The 16,098-nt window shown below is 51.4% G+C and overlaps 1 protein-coding gene across 3 annotated transcripts; it reads left to right on the top strand.

Annotated features, from left to right (window-relative positions):
* The first annotated feature begins 2,816 nt into the window (after positions 1 to 2,816).
* IFNAR2 (interferon alpha and beta receptor subunit 2) lies at positions 2,817 to 15,435 on the top strand. 3 transcript variants are annotated; one of them, XM_066545594.1, is made up of 10 exons: positions 2,817 to 2,955; positions 4,864 to 5,039; positions 6,337 to 6,433; positions 8,944 to 8,985; positions 9,295 to 9,418; positions 9,757 to 9,926; positions 11,153 to 11,325; positions 11,584 to 11,746; positions 12,436 to 12,554; positions 13,963 to 15,435. In XM_066545594.1, the coding sequence occupies exons 3-10, from the start codon at positions 6,385 to 6,387 to the stop codon at positions 14,644 to 14,646; spliced, it is 1,524 nt and encodes a 507-aa protein (XP_066401691.1). In that variant the 5' UTR covers positions 2,817 to 2,955; positions 4,864 to 5,039; positions 6,337 to 6,384; the 3' UTR covers positions 14,647 to 15,435. The 3 variants fall into 3 exon arrangements, with proteins under 3 accessions (XP_066401691.1, XP_066401690.1, XP_066401692.1); XM_066545593.1 differs by having other exon boundaries at positions 4,864 to 5,185; XM_066545595.1 differs by lacking the exon at positions 4,864 to 5,039.
* The last annotated feature ends 663 nt before the right edge of the window (positions 15,436 to 16,098 follow it).

Raw genomic sequence — 16,098 nt, 5'->3', positions numbered from 1 at the left:
GGACACAAATTTTGTACATAAATTTTAAAAAATTAGAGGGAAGGAGCAATCCCTCCTAGTTTGGAAAGCACTGAAGTTTCAGAAGAGCCCACACAGAAAAAATCAAGACAGTAAAAATATAAATACGTCATTTTTTTTTTATTCTCCATTTCTTTGAAAAGGGCCACTTTTACCAACTACTGTGGCAATTATTCTGCAAGCTGAAATCCCCAGTGAGAACAACACAGACAAAAGGCCCGTGTGGTAGAGGAGCAGGAGAAAACAGGATGTTTCAGGCTGTGCAAAAAGAGGTTCTCAGCAGAAATCAGATGTCTGCTCCAAAGTCAGACATCAGACACTAAACCACAGAAGGAAATGTTTGTGCCATTGCCCCTCCGAAAGAGCAAACCCTCTCTGCTGAGAGCAAAGGGGAGGCTCCCTGCTCATGGCATGGGATGAGGTGAGCTTTAGGCTCCCTCCCAGCCAAACCCATTCCACAATTCTGGGTTTTAAATCAGACTGGATTCACTGTGCCAGGGAAATCACAGTGAACTCTCCAGGCTGTTTTCTCTAATTTTGTTTTGCAACTGAGAAGCAGAGGGTGCAGCGAGCAGGAAATTCAGCATCTCAGCTGTTTCCCCAACAGCTCCTGCCCTGCCCAGGCAGCTCTGCAGGGCACTGCCATGGCCTGAGCTCTCCTCACCCAGCCTGGCAGGGAGGGAACAGCCCTGGGAGGGACAGCACAGCCTGGGCTGGGGATACACCCTGGGGTGCTCTGGGAGGAAGGAGCCCTGAAGCGGCTCCAGGAGAGCTGGACAGGGACTGGGGACAAGGCCTGCAGGGACAGGACCCTGGAATGGCACCCAGTGCCAGAGGGCAGGGATGGGTGGGAGATTGGGAATCAGGAATGTGGGAAGCTTTAAAATTAGAGGTTTTTGGGAAAGCTGTAAAAGGTAGGATTGAAAGACAGTAGAACTGGGATTAGGAGTTCTGCTCCACCCTGGGAGGGTGGGCAGGGCCTGGCACAGGGTGGACAGTGAATCAGAGAACCCCAGAATGTCCTGAGGGAAGGGACCCCCAGGGATCCCCCAGTGCCAGCCCTGCCCTGCCCAGAGCCCAGCAAGCCCAGCCTGGGCATCCCTGGCAGCGCTGGCCAAAGGCTCCTGGAGCTGTGGCAGCCTCGGGGCCGTGCCCATTCCCTGGGCAGCCTGGGCAGTGCCAGCACCCTCTGGGCAAGGACCTTGCCCTGCTCTGCAGCCTGAGCTGGCCTGGCCCAGCCCCAGGCGCTCCCTGGTGCTGTCCCTGTCCCAGAGCAGAGCTCGGAGCTGTCCCTGCGCTGCCCCTCGGGAGGAGCTGCAGCCCCGGGGAGCTCTGAGCTCAGGCTGCTCCAGCCTGGGCTGCCCAGGCCACCTCGGGGGCCCCTCCTGACCCTTCCCCAGCCTCGTGTCCCTCCTCTGCACACTGTCCAAGAGCTTCTGATCTTTCATTGACACACCCAGCACTGTCCCCAGCACTGGGGGTGAGGCTGCCCCAGCCCAGAGCAGAGTGGGACCATCCCTTCTGTGAAAAATGCCTATTTTATGATTGGCTTTTGGCAAATATTAAAATGAATATTATATGTGTTGTGTTAGAAAGTAATGCTGTATTAATTCTCTTAAGTAGTGTGTTAAATATAGTTTTAGGTTATAACAAAGTGTTAAAATAGAAATTCTGCTATGTAAGATACTTTTTAAAGAAAGGACTCACACCAGATAGCAGCCACAGGACACCTGAATCTTTCAGAGAAAGAGAATTCATTGCTCCATTATCAGGAGAAATGAACTTCTTCCTGCCTCACTCAGCCATGATGACACCGTCAGGGTTCAGAGGAAGCAGCTGACACTGCCCAGCCAGAATCCTGAGTTTGAATGGAATTTATGCATCATGCATGAGGTGTAGGAATATGCAACAGGCTGTTGCTTTTAAGGGTTAATCCTCTGTTAACGTGGGGCCTTTTTCGGGCTTATGCTGCCCAGAAAAGGTACCCGGACTGTCTGTAACTCTTTGTTCTTACTGTCTCATATTGTCCTAATCCAAATTGTCCAAATTATTATTACTCTGATTATATTGCTATTGTTCTAACCATTTCATTACTATTAAACTTTTAACATTTTAAAAACAAGTGATTGGCGTTTTTCACAGCTTCAGAGGGAAGTGAAGGTGATGGTGTTCCCAGGACGGGGCTGTCCCTCCTGGCTGCAGGGCACGGCTGACTCCGATCCCGCTGCCCACGCACCAGGACCCGCAGGGCCCTTCCCTTCCCATGGCACCGCAGGAACTGCGGCTGCCCCTGCATCCCTGGCAGTGCCCAAGGCCAGGCTGGACACTGGGGACAGTGGGAGGTGTCCCTGCCATGGCAGGGGTGGCACTGGGTGGGATTCAGGGTCCCTCCCAACCCAAACCTGCTGCGACTCTGACTCTGTAAACGCGGCAGGGGATCAGCCTGGCTCCCGCAGCTTTCTCGCTCAGCGAACTCCGCAGAGCCGGGGGTGGAGCAGGCCCGGACGGGTAACAGGAACGGAAATAAAGGGAGGAACGGAAATAATTGCAGGAACGGAAATAAAGGCAGAAACCGAACTAAAGGCAGCAAAAGCCTTTCGGCGAGTATGGGAGAGAGCGGCGCCCTCAGGCAGCGCCGCCCTAGCGCCGCTGGGCGGGGCCTGAGGGGAAGGGGTGGGGCTTGCTCGATGGAGGCGTGGTTCGTGATTGTTTGGGGCGTGGTTTGCCTGCATGGGGCCGTGGTCCAGTTTGTTATGGGCGCGGTCTCTATGGGGGCGTGGCTAACACCGCGCCATCCCCGCCGCCATTTTCTGCTGGCTGTGGGGTGGGCGGCAGCGCCCGGATCGATGGGGGTCGATCGCATTGATAAGGGACGATAGACGCGGTCAGTAGCGATGAGGAGCCGGAGCGGAGCCCCTGAGGATTCCCTACCGCGAGGTACGGCTGGCAGGTGGCGATGTGTGCGGTGCCGTGTTCCCCCGCTGCCCCCGGGCGCCGCCCTACGATACCAATGGAGCCGTTCCCTGAGGGGAGCGGGCCGCGCTGCTTCCCCCGGCTGAGGGGAGCGGTCTGGGCCGCTGCTCCGGCATTCCCGGGAGCGCTCTGCTGGAGCCGTGTGGGGCCCGGGCCCGTGTGGAGCCCCCAGAACCGCACACGGAGTCCCAAAACCCCGCCGGGTTCGCCCTTGGCAGCGTCCCGCTCGCTGCATTGGCCCCGGCGATGGCCCGGGAGGTGCCTGGGGTCGTTTGGTGTGGGGATGGAACCAGGGGCTGATGGTTGGGGGGAACAGCGACTGCCGAGGGCTCTCGCAGCGCCCCTTGTCTCAGACGTGGTTTGCTGGGGCATCCCCGAGGGTCCCCGTGTGTCCCTCGGGCAGATCCCGAATCCCCGGGGCTGGCCCAGCCCTGCCAGCCCATGCAGTGCCAGCTGTGCCCCGTGGGCACCTTGTCCCCAGCCCAGAGCACTCAGTGCCACCTGCAGGGGACACCTGCAGGGCTGGGCACTGCAAAGCTCCCTGGGCAGCCCCTGCCAAGGCCTGAGCTCCCTTTCCATGGGCAAATTGCTGCTGCTGTCCAAGCTGAGCCTGCCCTGGCCCAGCCTGAGGCTGTCTCCTCCTGTCCCAGCACTGTGGCAGCCCATGGGATGAGGGCTGTTGGTAATGGCCTTGGGTTATGGAGGTTAAGTGATTTCTGTGTCCTTAGAAGTGGTCTATCCAAAGTCTCCCAGCACTCGAGGGTGGGAATAATGCTACAGGCACAGTGTGGTTCCCTGGCTCGGGTGGATTCAGGATTTTATAGAGCTCCAGGGGTGTCAGGATGGTGCCAGACCCTGCTCAGTGGTGCCAGTGGCAGGACAAGGAGCAATGGCCAGGAACTAAAACACAACAATTCCAGCCCAGCCTGAGGAAGAACTTCCTTCCCTGGAGGGGCAGAGCCCTGGAACAGCTGCCCAGGGAGGGGCTGGGGTCTCCCTCTCTGGAGACATCCCAAACCCTCTGGGCAGCTCCTGTGGCACTGCTGCAGTGACCCTGCCTGGGCAGGCCTGGGCTGGGTGCTCTCCGAGGTCCCTGTGCAGGCTCAGAATGTTCCTCTGCAGACTCCCCTGCTGTCAGTCAGCCTCCCTGCCTCTCTCAGTGTTCCCCTAAGCTGATTTCTGTAAGTAAACAGACCATCTGCTTCTTTCAGAGAACTGCGGGAGAGCTTTTCTGAAATATGAGCCACTGACTTGCAAGACCTCAAAGCTGCTTTTTTTTCTTGTTTTCTGATTGGAAGCAAATATAACCCCATCCAGCCTGAATCTGAGGGCCACTAAACTGGTCCCAGGGCTGGAGCCAGGCTGGGAGAGCTGGGGGTGCTCACCTGGAGAGGAGAAGCTGCAGGGAAAGCTCAGAGCCCCTGGCAGGGCCTGCAGGGGCTCCAGGAGAGCTGCAGAGGGACTGGGGACAAGGCCTGCAGGGACAGCACCCAGGGAATGGCTGCCAGTGCCAGAGGGCAGGGCTGGGTGGGATCTTGGCAATGAGGAATTGTTCCCTGGCAGGGTGGGCAGGCCCTGGCACAGGGTGCCCAGAGCAGCTGGGGCTGCCCCTGCATCCCTGGCAGTGCCCAAGGCCAGGCTGGGCACTGGGGACAGTGGGAGGTGTCCCTGCCATGGCAGGGGTGGCACTGGGTGGGATTTAGGATCCCCCCCAGGCAGTGTGGGATCCCGTGGGCTCCAGCTGTGGGTGCTGTGCCAGTGTCCCCTGTGACATGGGAGCCCTGGGGCTCCAGGCAGCTCCCAGGCATCTCCTGAGGGCCCAGCCTGGCCTCAGGGGCTGCACTCACTGCTCTCTGCATGGCTTCTCCACAGGGATTGCTGCTGCTCTGAAGAGGAGGAGTTACAAAAGCTCCCCAGAGTTCTGACAGAAATGGTTTTCCCCTGGAATCTCCCTGGCAGTGGTAGATCTGCAGAGGACATCCAGCCTTAGACAGCTGTGGGAGCCTGGACACGAGCACATTTTGTCTCATTTTCTCAGGCAGTGGAAGGTGCTGAACCAGTAACTGGCTCTGAGTGTGCCTCATGTGGGAGCCTCCTTTGCTCAGCAGCCAGAGGCAGCCTGGAGCCTGGTGTGATTCCCAGGGGGGGATTATTCCCAGTGTTATCCCTGCAGCATGGCCAGCCAGGATCCCAGGTACACACAGCACATCCCCGTGGGCAGGGACTGCTTCAGCCAGGGCCTGGCTGAGCTGCAGGGCTGATCAGGGACAGGAAATCATTTACCAAGTGAATCCAGCATGCCCAAGGCTTTCTCCTGAAGGGAACTCTGAACAGCCTGGACAGTCCCTGCCTGCAGGTGCAGCTGCTCTTTGGAATGGCTTCTCTCGAATGAATGAACAGAGTGAGGGCAAGAGAGCATTCCCTGAGGCTGTGGGACTGCCACTTGCACAGATCCAAGTTCCTAACACTTACCCTGTGGCTTCCTGCACTCTGAGCACAGGGACATTGACTTCTCACATAAAGGGGTTTACTTCACCTGACTTTAACAGATGACCTCTATCCTGTGTTAATATATGAATATACAGGGTTATATATTAATATATTCATATACAGAGTGTGCTCTGGCATGATTTTAAACTGGTTGTTTTGCAGAAAAATAATTCCAGTTGTATTTGCAAATAATGTTGAATTAAAAATCAGTTAGTTTTTGTTAAAGCTGGGGGGAAGATTCTTTAGAAATAGATGCACCTTTGCCCAGGTAACTCAAAACCAGGTCCTGTGGATATTAATATTAGGAGGATGTTAAATAGAGTAAAATATAACAGTGAAGAAAAGAATTATTTTAATAGATCTTATGCATTAAAAAATTGTAACAAACTTCATAACTTCTTTGTAATTAATTTTTTTCTAAGTGCTCTGTTGATCTTTTCCCTTTTTGGTAACAAGTACTACAATGGTGATGAGTTTATTCCAAACAAAGCCAAGCAAAGTTTATTTTCATTGCATTAATGAAGTTGGAGTGAGTGGCATTGAGTTTTCAGATCCTATCTAAATGCAAAGTTAGTATAAATAATTATACGGTGGTTTTTGCCTCATTTGAAGTGGTGGGAGCCCATTCCATGGGAAAAGGGAAGTGCTGTTGCCATGGAAATGGACCAAAATTGCCATAAAATGATAAAGATCAGTGCTCCCCCCAGTAACTCTTTCAGTACCACTGTCCTCCCTCAGACAATGGAGAGGGTAAAACAATTCTGTACAGAAACCTTGGGTTAGTTAAAAGTGATTTACTAAGGCAATTTACTGTGATCATTTAGTAAAATGTGCTTGTTTTTCATGTATTTGTAGGAGCAGAAGCAAAATGTTCCTTTTGCAAGCAGAGAGGTTTGTTTGTTAATGTCCATGAGAGCCCCAATGGATGTGCCAATGCCTCTCTGTCAGCTTGGTAAGTGCCTGAACCTTTGGGGTAGAGAGCAGCACTGCAGGGAGCTCATGAATTCATTAATAATCCTGCTGAGTTAATCAAGTAAGAGACCATCATGGTATTGGCAGCCTCTCTGTGGAGTAATTCCCAGAGTAAGGATCTGTGGTGTTACCCCTGCGTGCCCCATTCTGTGCACAAACCATGAGCAGGGGCTGGGGCCAGGCTGGGGAGCTGGGGGGGCTCAGCTGGACAGGAGCAGCTGCAGGGAGAGCTCAGAGCCCCTGGCAGGGCCTGCAGGGGCTCCAGGAGAGCTGCAGAGGGACTGGGGACAAGGCCTGCAGGGACAGCACCCAGGGAATGGCTGCCAGTGCCAGAGGGCAGGGCTGGGTGGGATCTTGGCAATGAGGAATTGTTCCCTGGCAGGGTGGGCAGGCCCTGGCACAGGGTGCCCAGAGCAGCTGGGGCTGCCCCTGCATCCCTGGCAGTGCCCAAGGCCAGGCTGGGCACTGGGGACAGTGGGAGGTGTCCCTGCCATGGCACGGGTGGCACTGGGTGGATTTAGGGTCACTCCCAACCCAGACTTTCTGAGATTCATGCCTGATTCCTCCATGCCTGAACTGGTGACTCTGGCCCCAGAGTGGGCTCTAAGGTCCCTTCAGGGCCATTCCATTCCATCATTCTGCCTCCTTACACATCCAGGAACTCTCAGTTACATGTGAGGGGTTTTATTTTTTATTCTGAGTTTTCTGGCACTCCTCATTTTCTGGATTAGCAGGTGAAACAAGATCAGTTTGCCTGAGCTGTACTTGCTGTGAGAAGGGGATTTGTTATGATCCTTTAATTCTGTAAAATGGGTCAGATCATCATCCCAGAACCCCACACTGGTTTGGGTTGGGAGGGACCTCAGAGCCCACCCAGTGCCACCCCTGCCATGGCAGGGACACCTCCCACTGCCCCAGGTGCTCCCAGCCCCAGTGTCTAGCCTGGCCTTGGGCACTGCCAGGGTGGTGGAAACTCCAAGATGCTGCAGAAGATTCCCCATGCAGGTTCCAGCCCATCCCTATTTCCCCAGGCTGAAGGTTCCCAGTTACTTGTTCTCAGGTATTGGTCCTGGCTGTGTCTCCTTTGTAAGAGTGTAACACAAACAGTTTTGCAACTGTTCAACTTCCTTTGCTAAACTTGTTTGTTGAAACAAAGTTCAGAGGCAGTTTGAGCTCTGAACTGAAAGGAATTTGGTTTGGGTAGAGAAGAGGCATTGAAAAATCAAACAGTGCTAACTGGAATGCAGCAGCAATTCAGCAGACACAATTTATTACAAATCTGAGCTTGTGTTCAGATAATAATAATAATAATTGTTAAAATATTGCTTTATTTATCCCCACTGGATGTTTTTTTCCAAATGGTTGATTTCCTGGCTGGTAAGAAATCCCTTGTTCTACATTTAGCTGCAGTTAAACCCATTATTTGTGGATCTCCATAAAGATTGTTTAAATTCTCTAATTCAATGCCCAGATTTCTCTTCTCTTTTCATAGTCATGCTGACTGGGGCACATCTTTTTAACACAACAGGTCAAGACAAAAGTGAGTTTTAGGGAAGATAAGGAAGGAACTGTCCAGATTTTCCCATGGAATTAATGTAAAACAGAGAAGAAATGTGTTTGGAATTAAAGTAGTGACTGCTTTGGCCAACTGGGCGTGGGAGTCAGCATCTCCTGAGTCAGAGGCATGACCACAAAAATGCTTTAAAACAAGAACAGGAAGTTTCTCTTTGTTGCACTCAAAGCAGAAGGGAGGCTGAAGGATCTTGAGGAAAAAAAAATTAGAGGAGTCAGAACAAAAATTTCACATGTTTTGAAGCACTGTGTTGAAAGGATGGGAGCAATGGGTTGGTCAAGGAAAAGAATCCTGGATGCAGTGAGAGCCAGGGTGGATCACAGCCTCCTGGGGAGGTTCTACAGGAGGATGGAGGAACCTCTGGAATGGCAGGATTGCCCAGAGCAGCTGGGGCTGCCCCTGCATCCCTGGCAGTGCCCAAGGCCAGGCTGGACACTGGGGACAGTGAGTGGGAGGTGTCCCTGCCATGGCAGGGGTGCCACTGGGTGTTCTTTAAGGTCCCTTCCAACCCAAACTCTGCTGGGATCTATGAGGCTGAGTCAAGCAACAATGGAATGTTTTCCCAGATCAGCTCTAAAATTCTTGGGATGGCTTGAAAAAATGTTTGAAATAGAGTCAGAGGCCTCTGAGGCCTGATTGGATGAGAACATCTTGGGTGGGTTTGCTGGCACTGAACCCTGAACCTCGCAGGGAGGGATGCAGGAGCCAGCTCCTCCTCGGAGCCCCAGGTTCATGGACACTTCTCCCAGGCTCTGGAGGAGGAGGGATGTGTAGGAAAGTCCAGGAAGGTGTGAAAGAAAGTAACACTTCCACCAGGGAGTGCTGGGGATGAACCCAATTGTTGCAAATGAGTACTTGCAATAAAAGTCAGGTCCTGTGGATACACCAGAGCATTAATACAGAGTTTCACTTTGCAGTGTGCCTCACCTTTCTGTCTGCAGCTGTTTGCAGCCTGCCTGGTAAGAGTGTTACCATTTCTAAAATGCTTTTCCTAACACATTTCATAGCTTGCACATCCTCACCAGTCATCATTTTGGAACTTCATGCTTTTTGGACAAAGAACTTCGAGAAATGCAGTCCATGTGCACAATGCTTTGCATTGCTGTGTCTGTTGTGCTGTTGTGCTGCTGAGCTCTCCCCTGTGGCTGCTTTTTGGGGCAAATCCTGAGCTGCTCTAAATGGGTGTATTTATTAGAATGGTTGCAAAGCTCAGAATTCTTTGGGTTTGTTTGTTTGTTTGTTTGTTTTTGTTATTTTTTCCTTTCTAGAAAGAACGGGGCTTCCTTACAACCTCCGGATTAACTCCCACAATTTCCAGCACATTTTGTCCTGGCAGGCAGAACATGACCCAGCTGTTCCAGCATCCTACAACGTGATCTACAAAGGCCACGGGCAAGTCACTCAAAATAAGGCACAAATTCTGCTTGTAATGTTTATTGACCCAAAGAGGAGGGAGCTTTGCAGTGCCCAGCCCTGCAGGTGTCCCCTGCAGGTGGCACTGAGTGCTCTGGGCTGGGGACAAGGTGCCCATGGGCACAGCTGGCACTGCATGGGCTGGCAGGGCTGGGCCAGCCTCGGGGATTCTCTGAAATTAGTAAGGCTGAAGATTTCTCTGTTTTTCTTGGGTTTTTTCTTAGCTTTTCTGAGGTTTTTTTTTCCCTTGAGATGCTCTCCTCACACTCCCATGCCTTCTCACATCAGAGAAGTAAGAGTCTTGCTCTTCCCTGCAGGAGCCAGGACTGGATGAGTGCTCAGCAGTGTTCAGGCATTGCCCAGCTCTCCTGTGATCTGACAGAGGAGTTCAAGGACATATCTGCTGAGTATTTTGTATTTGTTCAGAGCATTGGAGGAGCTCAGGTGCTCAATTCTTCTCTGCTGCATTTTTCACCAATCTTTGGCAGTAAGTTCTGTCTCTGCATTTCTTCTTCTTGTAGTTTTCATTAAAGGCTTATCCTGAATTGTGTTCTGTTACCTTTGCTGTAAGACTCCACACTGACTGTGTTGGTGGCTATTTGTATGTAGTACTTCATGTATGTGTAGTCCTGATTTGTAGTTCTGATAAAGGAATGAGGCTCTGGTTTTGAAATAAACACATTATAATCATAAAGGAAATACTGCTGTGCATTGACAAACACCAAGTAAAAATCTCTTCACTGTGTTAGGTACATAACACATAACATGTGTTCAGATAGTGAATGTTGAGATAAAAAGTGCCAGGTCTGCACCAGGTGTAGGGAAGAGATTGATGGACAAACAATCCATCTGCCCTTTTCTCTGCTGAAGGTACTTGTCTCTATTGCCAGAGGTGGCTTCACCTCTGGCTCTGCTTAAAATGGAGTTTTGAGCTCACAGAGCTAAGAGATATTGAGGAGCAGCTGGAGAGCTGTGCAGGATGAACTGATGGTGTTTGCTCTGAGCTCAGCAGAGGCAGCTGCTGTGTCCCCTTCCAGGGTCAGCAGTGAGGGAACCCTGTAGGGAATGGGGACAATGGGACAAGGAGAACACCCTGAGGAGGAGCCCTGCAGTCCCTGCAGTTGGTTTAATAAAATGGGCAGGACAAGGGGGAATGGCTTTCAGCTGAAGGAAGGCAGAGTTAAATGGATATTGGGAATTAGGGATTGTTCCCTGGGAGGCTGGGCAGGGGCTGGGATGGAATTCCCAGAGCAGCTGGGGCTGCCCCTGCATCCCTGGCAGTGCCCAAGGCCAGGCTGGGCACTGGGGCTGGGAGCACCTGGGACAGGGAGAAGTGTCCCTGCCAGGGTAGGGGTGGCACTGGGTGGGCTCTGAGGTTCTTCCCAACCCAACCCATTCCAGGATTCTTTTCTGTACTTTAACCTCAGCTTTAACCTCATGTAGATACAAAGATCACATCTCTGTGAAGCTGGAGTAAAGCCTCTATTCCCTTTCTGCCTCTTCCTTCCACTCCTTTTCGTTTAAAGTCTGGCTGTGGGAAATGATGGCTTGGCTGTGGAAGTTAAATGTTGCAAGGCCTTTTGGATTTACAGCAGGGCCCCCTCTGGAGTGTGTTGAGCCAGCCCTGTGTGCATCACAGAAATGGAATTGGCACTGGATAAAGTAGAACTGTATTTTTTCTATCATTTTTCCCTCTTTCTTCTTTTCCAACAGCAATTCTGGGACCACCTGAAGTGAATATCACTTCCTGTCCAAACTGCCTCAACGTCACCCTAAAGCTGCCAGCCTCTCACTTCAGAGACAATGGGAAGCTGCTGTCTTTAATTGATATCTACGAAGAGCTGGATTATGAGATCACTCTGAAATCACAGGATGGAGACCATGAGGTAGGGAAATTTGGGAATAGTTGTGCTTTAGGGGAGGAACACAGAGGGCATGAAATGGCTCTGATGGTTACCAGGCTCCCAAAAACAAATATGTGGATAGAAGCAAAAGAAAACATAGAAATAGATTTCTTAGAAGAAAAGAGAGAGACCATGGCCAGCAGAATCTGAGCTTCCTTTCCCTGCAGGGCCAGGTCTGAGGGAGTGAGCAGGGGCTCTTTCAGCCAATCACTGACTTCAATCCATTGTTTTTCATGGCAGAGGGCACGGCAGAGAACCACTGAAGAGGTGTTCAGTGTTGTCATTGAGGAGTTGTATCCCAGCAGGAATTACTGCCTGTCCGTGGAGGTCACTGCATCCCTGAACAAGAATTCTGTCCCCTCCCCCTGGAAATGTGTCACTGTAGACTCAGAGGCTCAGCAAGGTAATGGAGCTGTGGGCAGGGGGGTGGTCTGGGTGTGCAATGCGTTCTTTTGGTGTAGGGACATTTACAGTCCAGTCCTGAACAACAACTGATCACAGAGTCATGGAATGGCCTGAGGGAAGGGACCCCCAGGGATCCCCCAGTGCCAGCCCTGCCCTGCCCAGAGCCCAGCAAGCCCAGCCTGGGCATCCCTGGCAGCGCTGGCCAAAGGCTCCTGGAGCTGTGGCAGCCTCGGGGCCGTGCCCATTCCCTGGGCAGCCTGGGCAGTGCCAGCACCCTCTGGGAAGAACCTTTCACAATATCCAGCCTAAATCCCTCCAGGCCCAGCCCCAGCCCCTCCCTGGGTGCTGTCCCTCAGGGCCTCACTGGCAGAGAGAAACATTCCAAGAGAGAGCCATTGTGGGTATTTAGGAGTGAAATAGAAAACCCCAGCACTTTAAGGGCAATCTCTTGGCAATCTCCTGAGCCATACAGATCTCCACTAGCTCTGCAGAAAGATGGAGTCACTTCTTTTGTAATTCCTGAAGCTAATTTGAGATTTGGTCTTGTTCTGGCTTTGACTTTGACTTTCAGAGATCCCTTCTAACCAAAATTATTGGGGATTCCTGATAGCTGTTGTGACTGGGAGATCTGGAATGTGGTGCTGGGACACTTCCTCCATGTGTGTTTATTTGATTTTTTCACCCCAGGGTACTATGAAGCTGCAGTGGCAGGTGCTGTCTGTGTCTCACTGATCATTGCTGCAGTCCTGAAGTGTGTGCATGCAGCAGGCTTTATTTTCCCCAAGTTCTCCCTTCCTCAGACCTTGGTATGTAACAGCTCTCAGATCTGCCCTCTCTGGCTGGCAGCAGGAGGTTTAACAGCTGGGGTTTCCAGTCCTGTTCTTTAGGTACAAGTTCTCTAAGAGCACAGAATGTTTGCATTTGTCGTTTACCTCAGTCAAAGATGCTCTCTAGGCTGCTAAGTTTTGTGTGATCTTCAGAACAAACATTCAAAACCATTTCTTGCTATTTCTGTGGCAAGTTACTCACAGAGAGGATCATCCCACCCTGCTCAGGGGAGCATCCAGGAATATTCCACCCAGTTCTGGTCCCCACAGGGCACGAAAGGTGCGGCCCAGAGCAGGGCCAGGGGCTGAGCAGAGGGCTGGAGAAGCTGCCCTGTGAGGAGAGACTGGAGAAGTTGTTCCACTGTTTCATAATAATAAAATAATCTCTCTTGGACTTCCTCTGTGATCAAGCACAGAGGGAGCCAGTCCAGAGCCAGCTAGTTTTTTATTTCCATAGATTGAAATTTAGTGGCACAATTATTTGTGAATGAAATTATCCATTTAAATTCAATCACAAATAACGAAATTTCTTGTTTCTATCTTTTATCTTTTCTTGCTTGTTCTATTTTTTACAGTCTCTGACTTCTTTTACATTTAATTCTGTAAGGTTTTTCAGCATAAATATTTTCCATTTTCTACCAACATACCCAGAGCAGATGGGTGTCACTTTTTTCTAAGGCTTCTTCCACATGTTTCTGTCTTTTGCTGTGTCACTTTCACAGCCCAACAATTGCTGAACGCATTACTAAGGAATATCTAACGTTTATTTATTTTTTATTGTCAACTTGATGAACGCTTCAAATATTGAATAATCCTCTGAAGTGCAGAGGGAAGACAAGACTTGGGATGTTAAAATGGTGAAAATTGCTTCAAAAGATAATTTCTAAAGGATGTTAAAATTGCTCAGCTGTGATAGAGGTGACTGCAAGAGTTGGGAGAGTGACAAGAACTCAGCTCACCCTGGCAGGGTGGCACAGGGTGCCCAGAGCAGCTGGGGCTGCCCCTGCATCCCTGGCAGAGCCCAAGGCCAGGCTGGGCACTGGGGACGGTGGGAGGTGTGCCTGCCATGGCAGGGGATTGGGATGGGATGATTTTTTAAGATCCCTTCCCACTCAAACCTTTCAAGGGTTCTGTGATGTTCAGGAATGGAAAAGAAGGAACAATTGTATTTGTCCTGGTTTAGGGCAAATTTGGGAGATAAAAGCATCATATAGTCAGCCTAGGATACCTAGATACCCTGAACTCTGCAGAAAAAGCCCAAACTGTGGCACAGAAGGAATCATTTGTTTGACAGCCTCATGGCTGGAGGTTGTTTGGGGCTTTTTTCATGGTGTTGTGTGCATATGTACAAAAGTGGCTGATTATTTAATTGCTTTTACTCTTCCAGGCGTGCATCAGGAAGTTGGCCTACTCCCCGTGGGTGTCCGTGTCAGAAACAGTGGCCTCAGTGGAGATCATCCCCAGAGAGGTGAAGAGCAAGGCCAGGGCCTGCAGGGGCAGTGACAGCAACAGCAGTGACAGTGACAGCAGCGACAGTGACAGCAGTGCCCTGTGTGACCACAACTACACCAGGCGGGGCAGGCTGGGCAGGGGCAGCGTCCCCCAGGTGTGTGACAGCCCCGGCAGCCCAGAGCAGTACTCAGTGAGCAGCACCTGTGAGCACAGCAGCAGCCAGGCTGGGGCCACGCCAGCTGCTGAGCCACAGGAGCCCCAGGGCCACCCTGCAGGGCACAGGGACACGAGGAGCGAGTTGCTGAGCCCTCTGTGTGGGGACAGCAGTGAGCCCCAGGGGGGCAGTGGGTGCTTCACCATCAGCCTGAGCACGGTGCTGCTGGGCACCCTGGAGCAGGATGGGCACAGCCCTGCAGCTGCCTCCCCAGCCCACGAGGATGCAGGGGGCTGGCACTGTGCTCATGGTGTGCAGGCAAAGCTGCTGCAGGACACGGGAAGTGGGCAGGGAGCACCTTGTTCTAACAACTTCCATGGGTGGCAAAACTCCTCCTCTTCCTCTGAGGAAAGCGACTCCTTGGACTCAGACACAGAGCAAGTAACGGGCTACATGAGGAGATGAAGAAGGGAGAACTGCTTTTACTTTATAACATAGGAACCAGTGTTGTCCAGCTCTTATTTCTGGACTGAACACACAGATCTTGTCCTTTCATTAACATCCTGTGAGCGTGGGCTCCTACAGAAAGAGCTGGGGGTGTTTGTCTGGAGAAGGATCCAGAGAGACCTTCGAGCTCCTTCTGTGCCCAAAGGGGCTCCAAAGGTGGGGCTTGGAACAGGCCATGGAGGGACAGGACAAGAGGGAATGGCTTCAAACTCACAGAGGGCAGTTTTGGATTAGAAATTGTTCCCTGTGAGGGTGGGGAGAGACAACTTCCAGGGGATGGAGGGACAGCACCCAGGGAATGGCTGCCAGTGCCAGAGGGCAGGGCTGGATGGGATCTTGGCAATGAGGAATTGTTCCCTGGCAGGGTGGGCAGGCCCTGGCACAGGGTGCCCAGAGCAGCTGGGGCTGCCCCTGCATCCCTGGCAGTGCCCAAGGCCAGGCTGGGCACTGGGGACAGTGGGAGCAGCTGGGACAGTGGGAGGCTGGTCTCCCAACCCAACCACTTGTACAATTTTTTTATTCTTTATCTCTGTCACTCTTTCACTTTGTGAAACCTGTTCTGCTGGCTGGATAGTGTATTTGTGTAGAGAGCACTGATCAAGTGGAATAATGAGGGCAGAGACAGGAACACTCAGCTGACAAAAGAGTGGATCGAGGCATTAATACACTTCTTGAATTTATTTTTGTATAAATTTTGTACAATTACTGATTCATATTAAAACTTTTTTATGACATTTAAAACCTAAATGAGCAATTTAAAATTGGTGTGAGCAGCCCTGGTGGGTGAGGGGAAACAGACCCGGTGTGTGAGTGATGTTAGGAAAATTAATCCACAAACAGCAGAGGTTTCTGTCCAAACAGGAGACAGAGGAGTCCTTTGGCTTTATTCCAATAAAGGGAGAGACCATGGGCTATTCCCCTGGGCTCTCTCAGTGTTTTTGGAGGACGCAGCCTCCTTTTTATCCCAATTTCCCAGCCACGTTTCCCTTCTCTCTTTCCCCATTGGCTGAGGCACTTGAGAGGTTCAGACTTCCCAAAATACCTGACACCAGAGATTCCCCTCTAATGTATAACCCTCCCTTTTCATTTTTAATTCTTATATAATTTAGGAGTTTTTCTTCCCCGTTGTTTCTTTCATCTTTCAGCGTTTAATTTCATTTATCAGCAAACCCTTATTTGTAAAAGCAAATCTCTTTTTCCATTAATCACTCAGTGGAATCCTTCCCATGGTTTCTTTTCTCTCCCAGTGCTGGTTTTATCTACCAGCAGACCCACAGCTGCTTTGTAAAGACAAATCTGCCATTCCTCTCAGGGGGAGGCCTCAGGCCCGGGGCCGCCGCTGTGCCCACAGTTCTGGCCCGCCCTGTGGGGAAGCGGAAGGTTCGGGGTGCCGGGGCTCCGGGTGCCCGC

Source organism: Molothrus aeneus, chromosome 2 (assembly GCF_037042795.1).
Source record: "Molothrus aeneus isolate 106 chromosome 2, BPBGC_Maene_1.0, whole genome shotgun sequence".
In the NCBI taxonomy this organism is placed as follows: domain Eukaryota; kingdom Metazoa; phylum Chordata; class Aves; order Passeriformes; family Icteridae; genus Molothrus; species Molothrus aeneus.
The sequence above is the reverse complement of the archived record's forward strand: the minus strand, read 5'-3'. Positions and strand labels throughout refer to the sequence as shown.

Bases quoted from the DNA above. Each gene is read 5' to 3' on its own strand.
- IFNAR2 (XM_066545595.1), top strand. From the start codon at position 6,385: ATGTCCATGAGAGCCCCAATGGATGTGCCAATGCCTCTCTGTCAGCTT. The intron at 9,419-9,756 runs GCAAGTCACTCA...TCTTCCCTGCAG, and splicing joins GTGATCTACAAAGGCCACGG to GAGCCAGGACTGGATGAGTG. The intron at 11,326-11,583 runs GTAGGGAAATTT...TTTTCATGGCAG, and splicing joins CACAGGATGGAGACCATGAG to AGGGCACGGCAGAGAACCAC.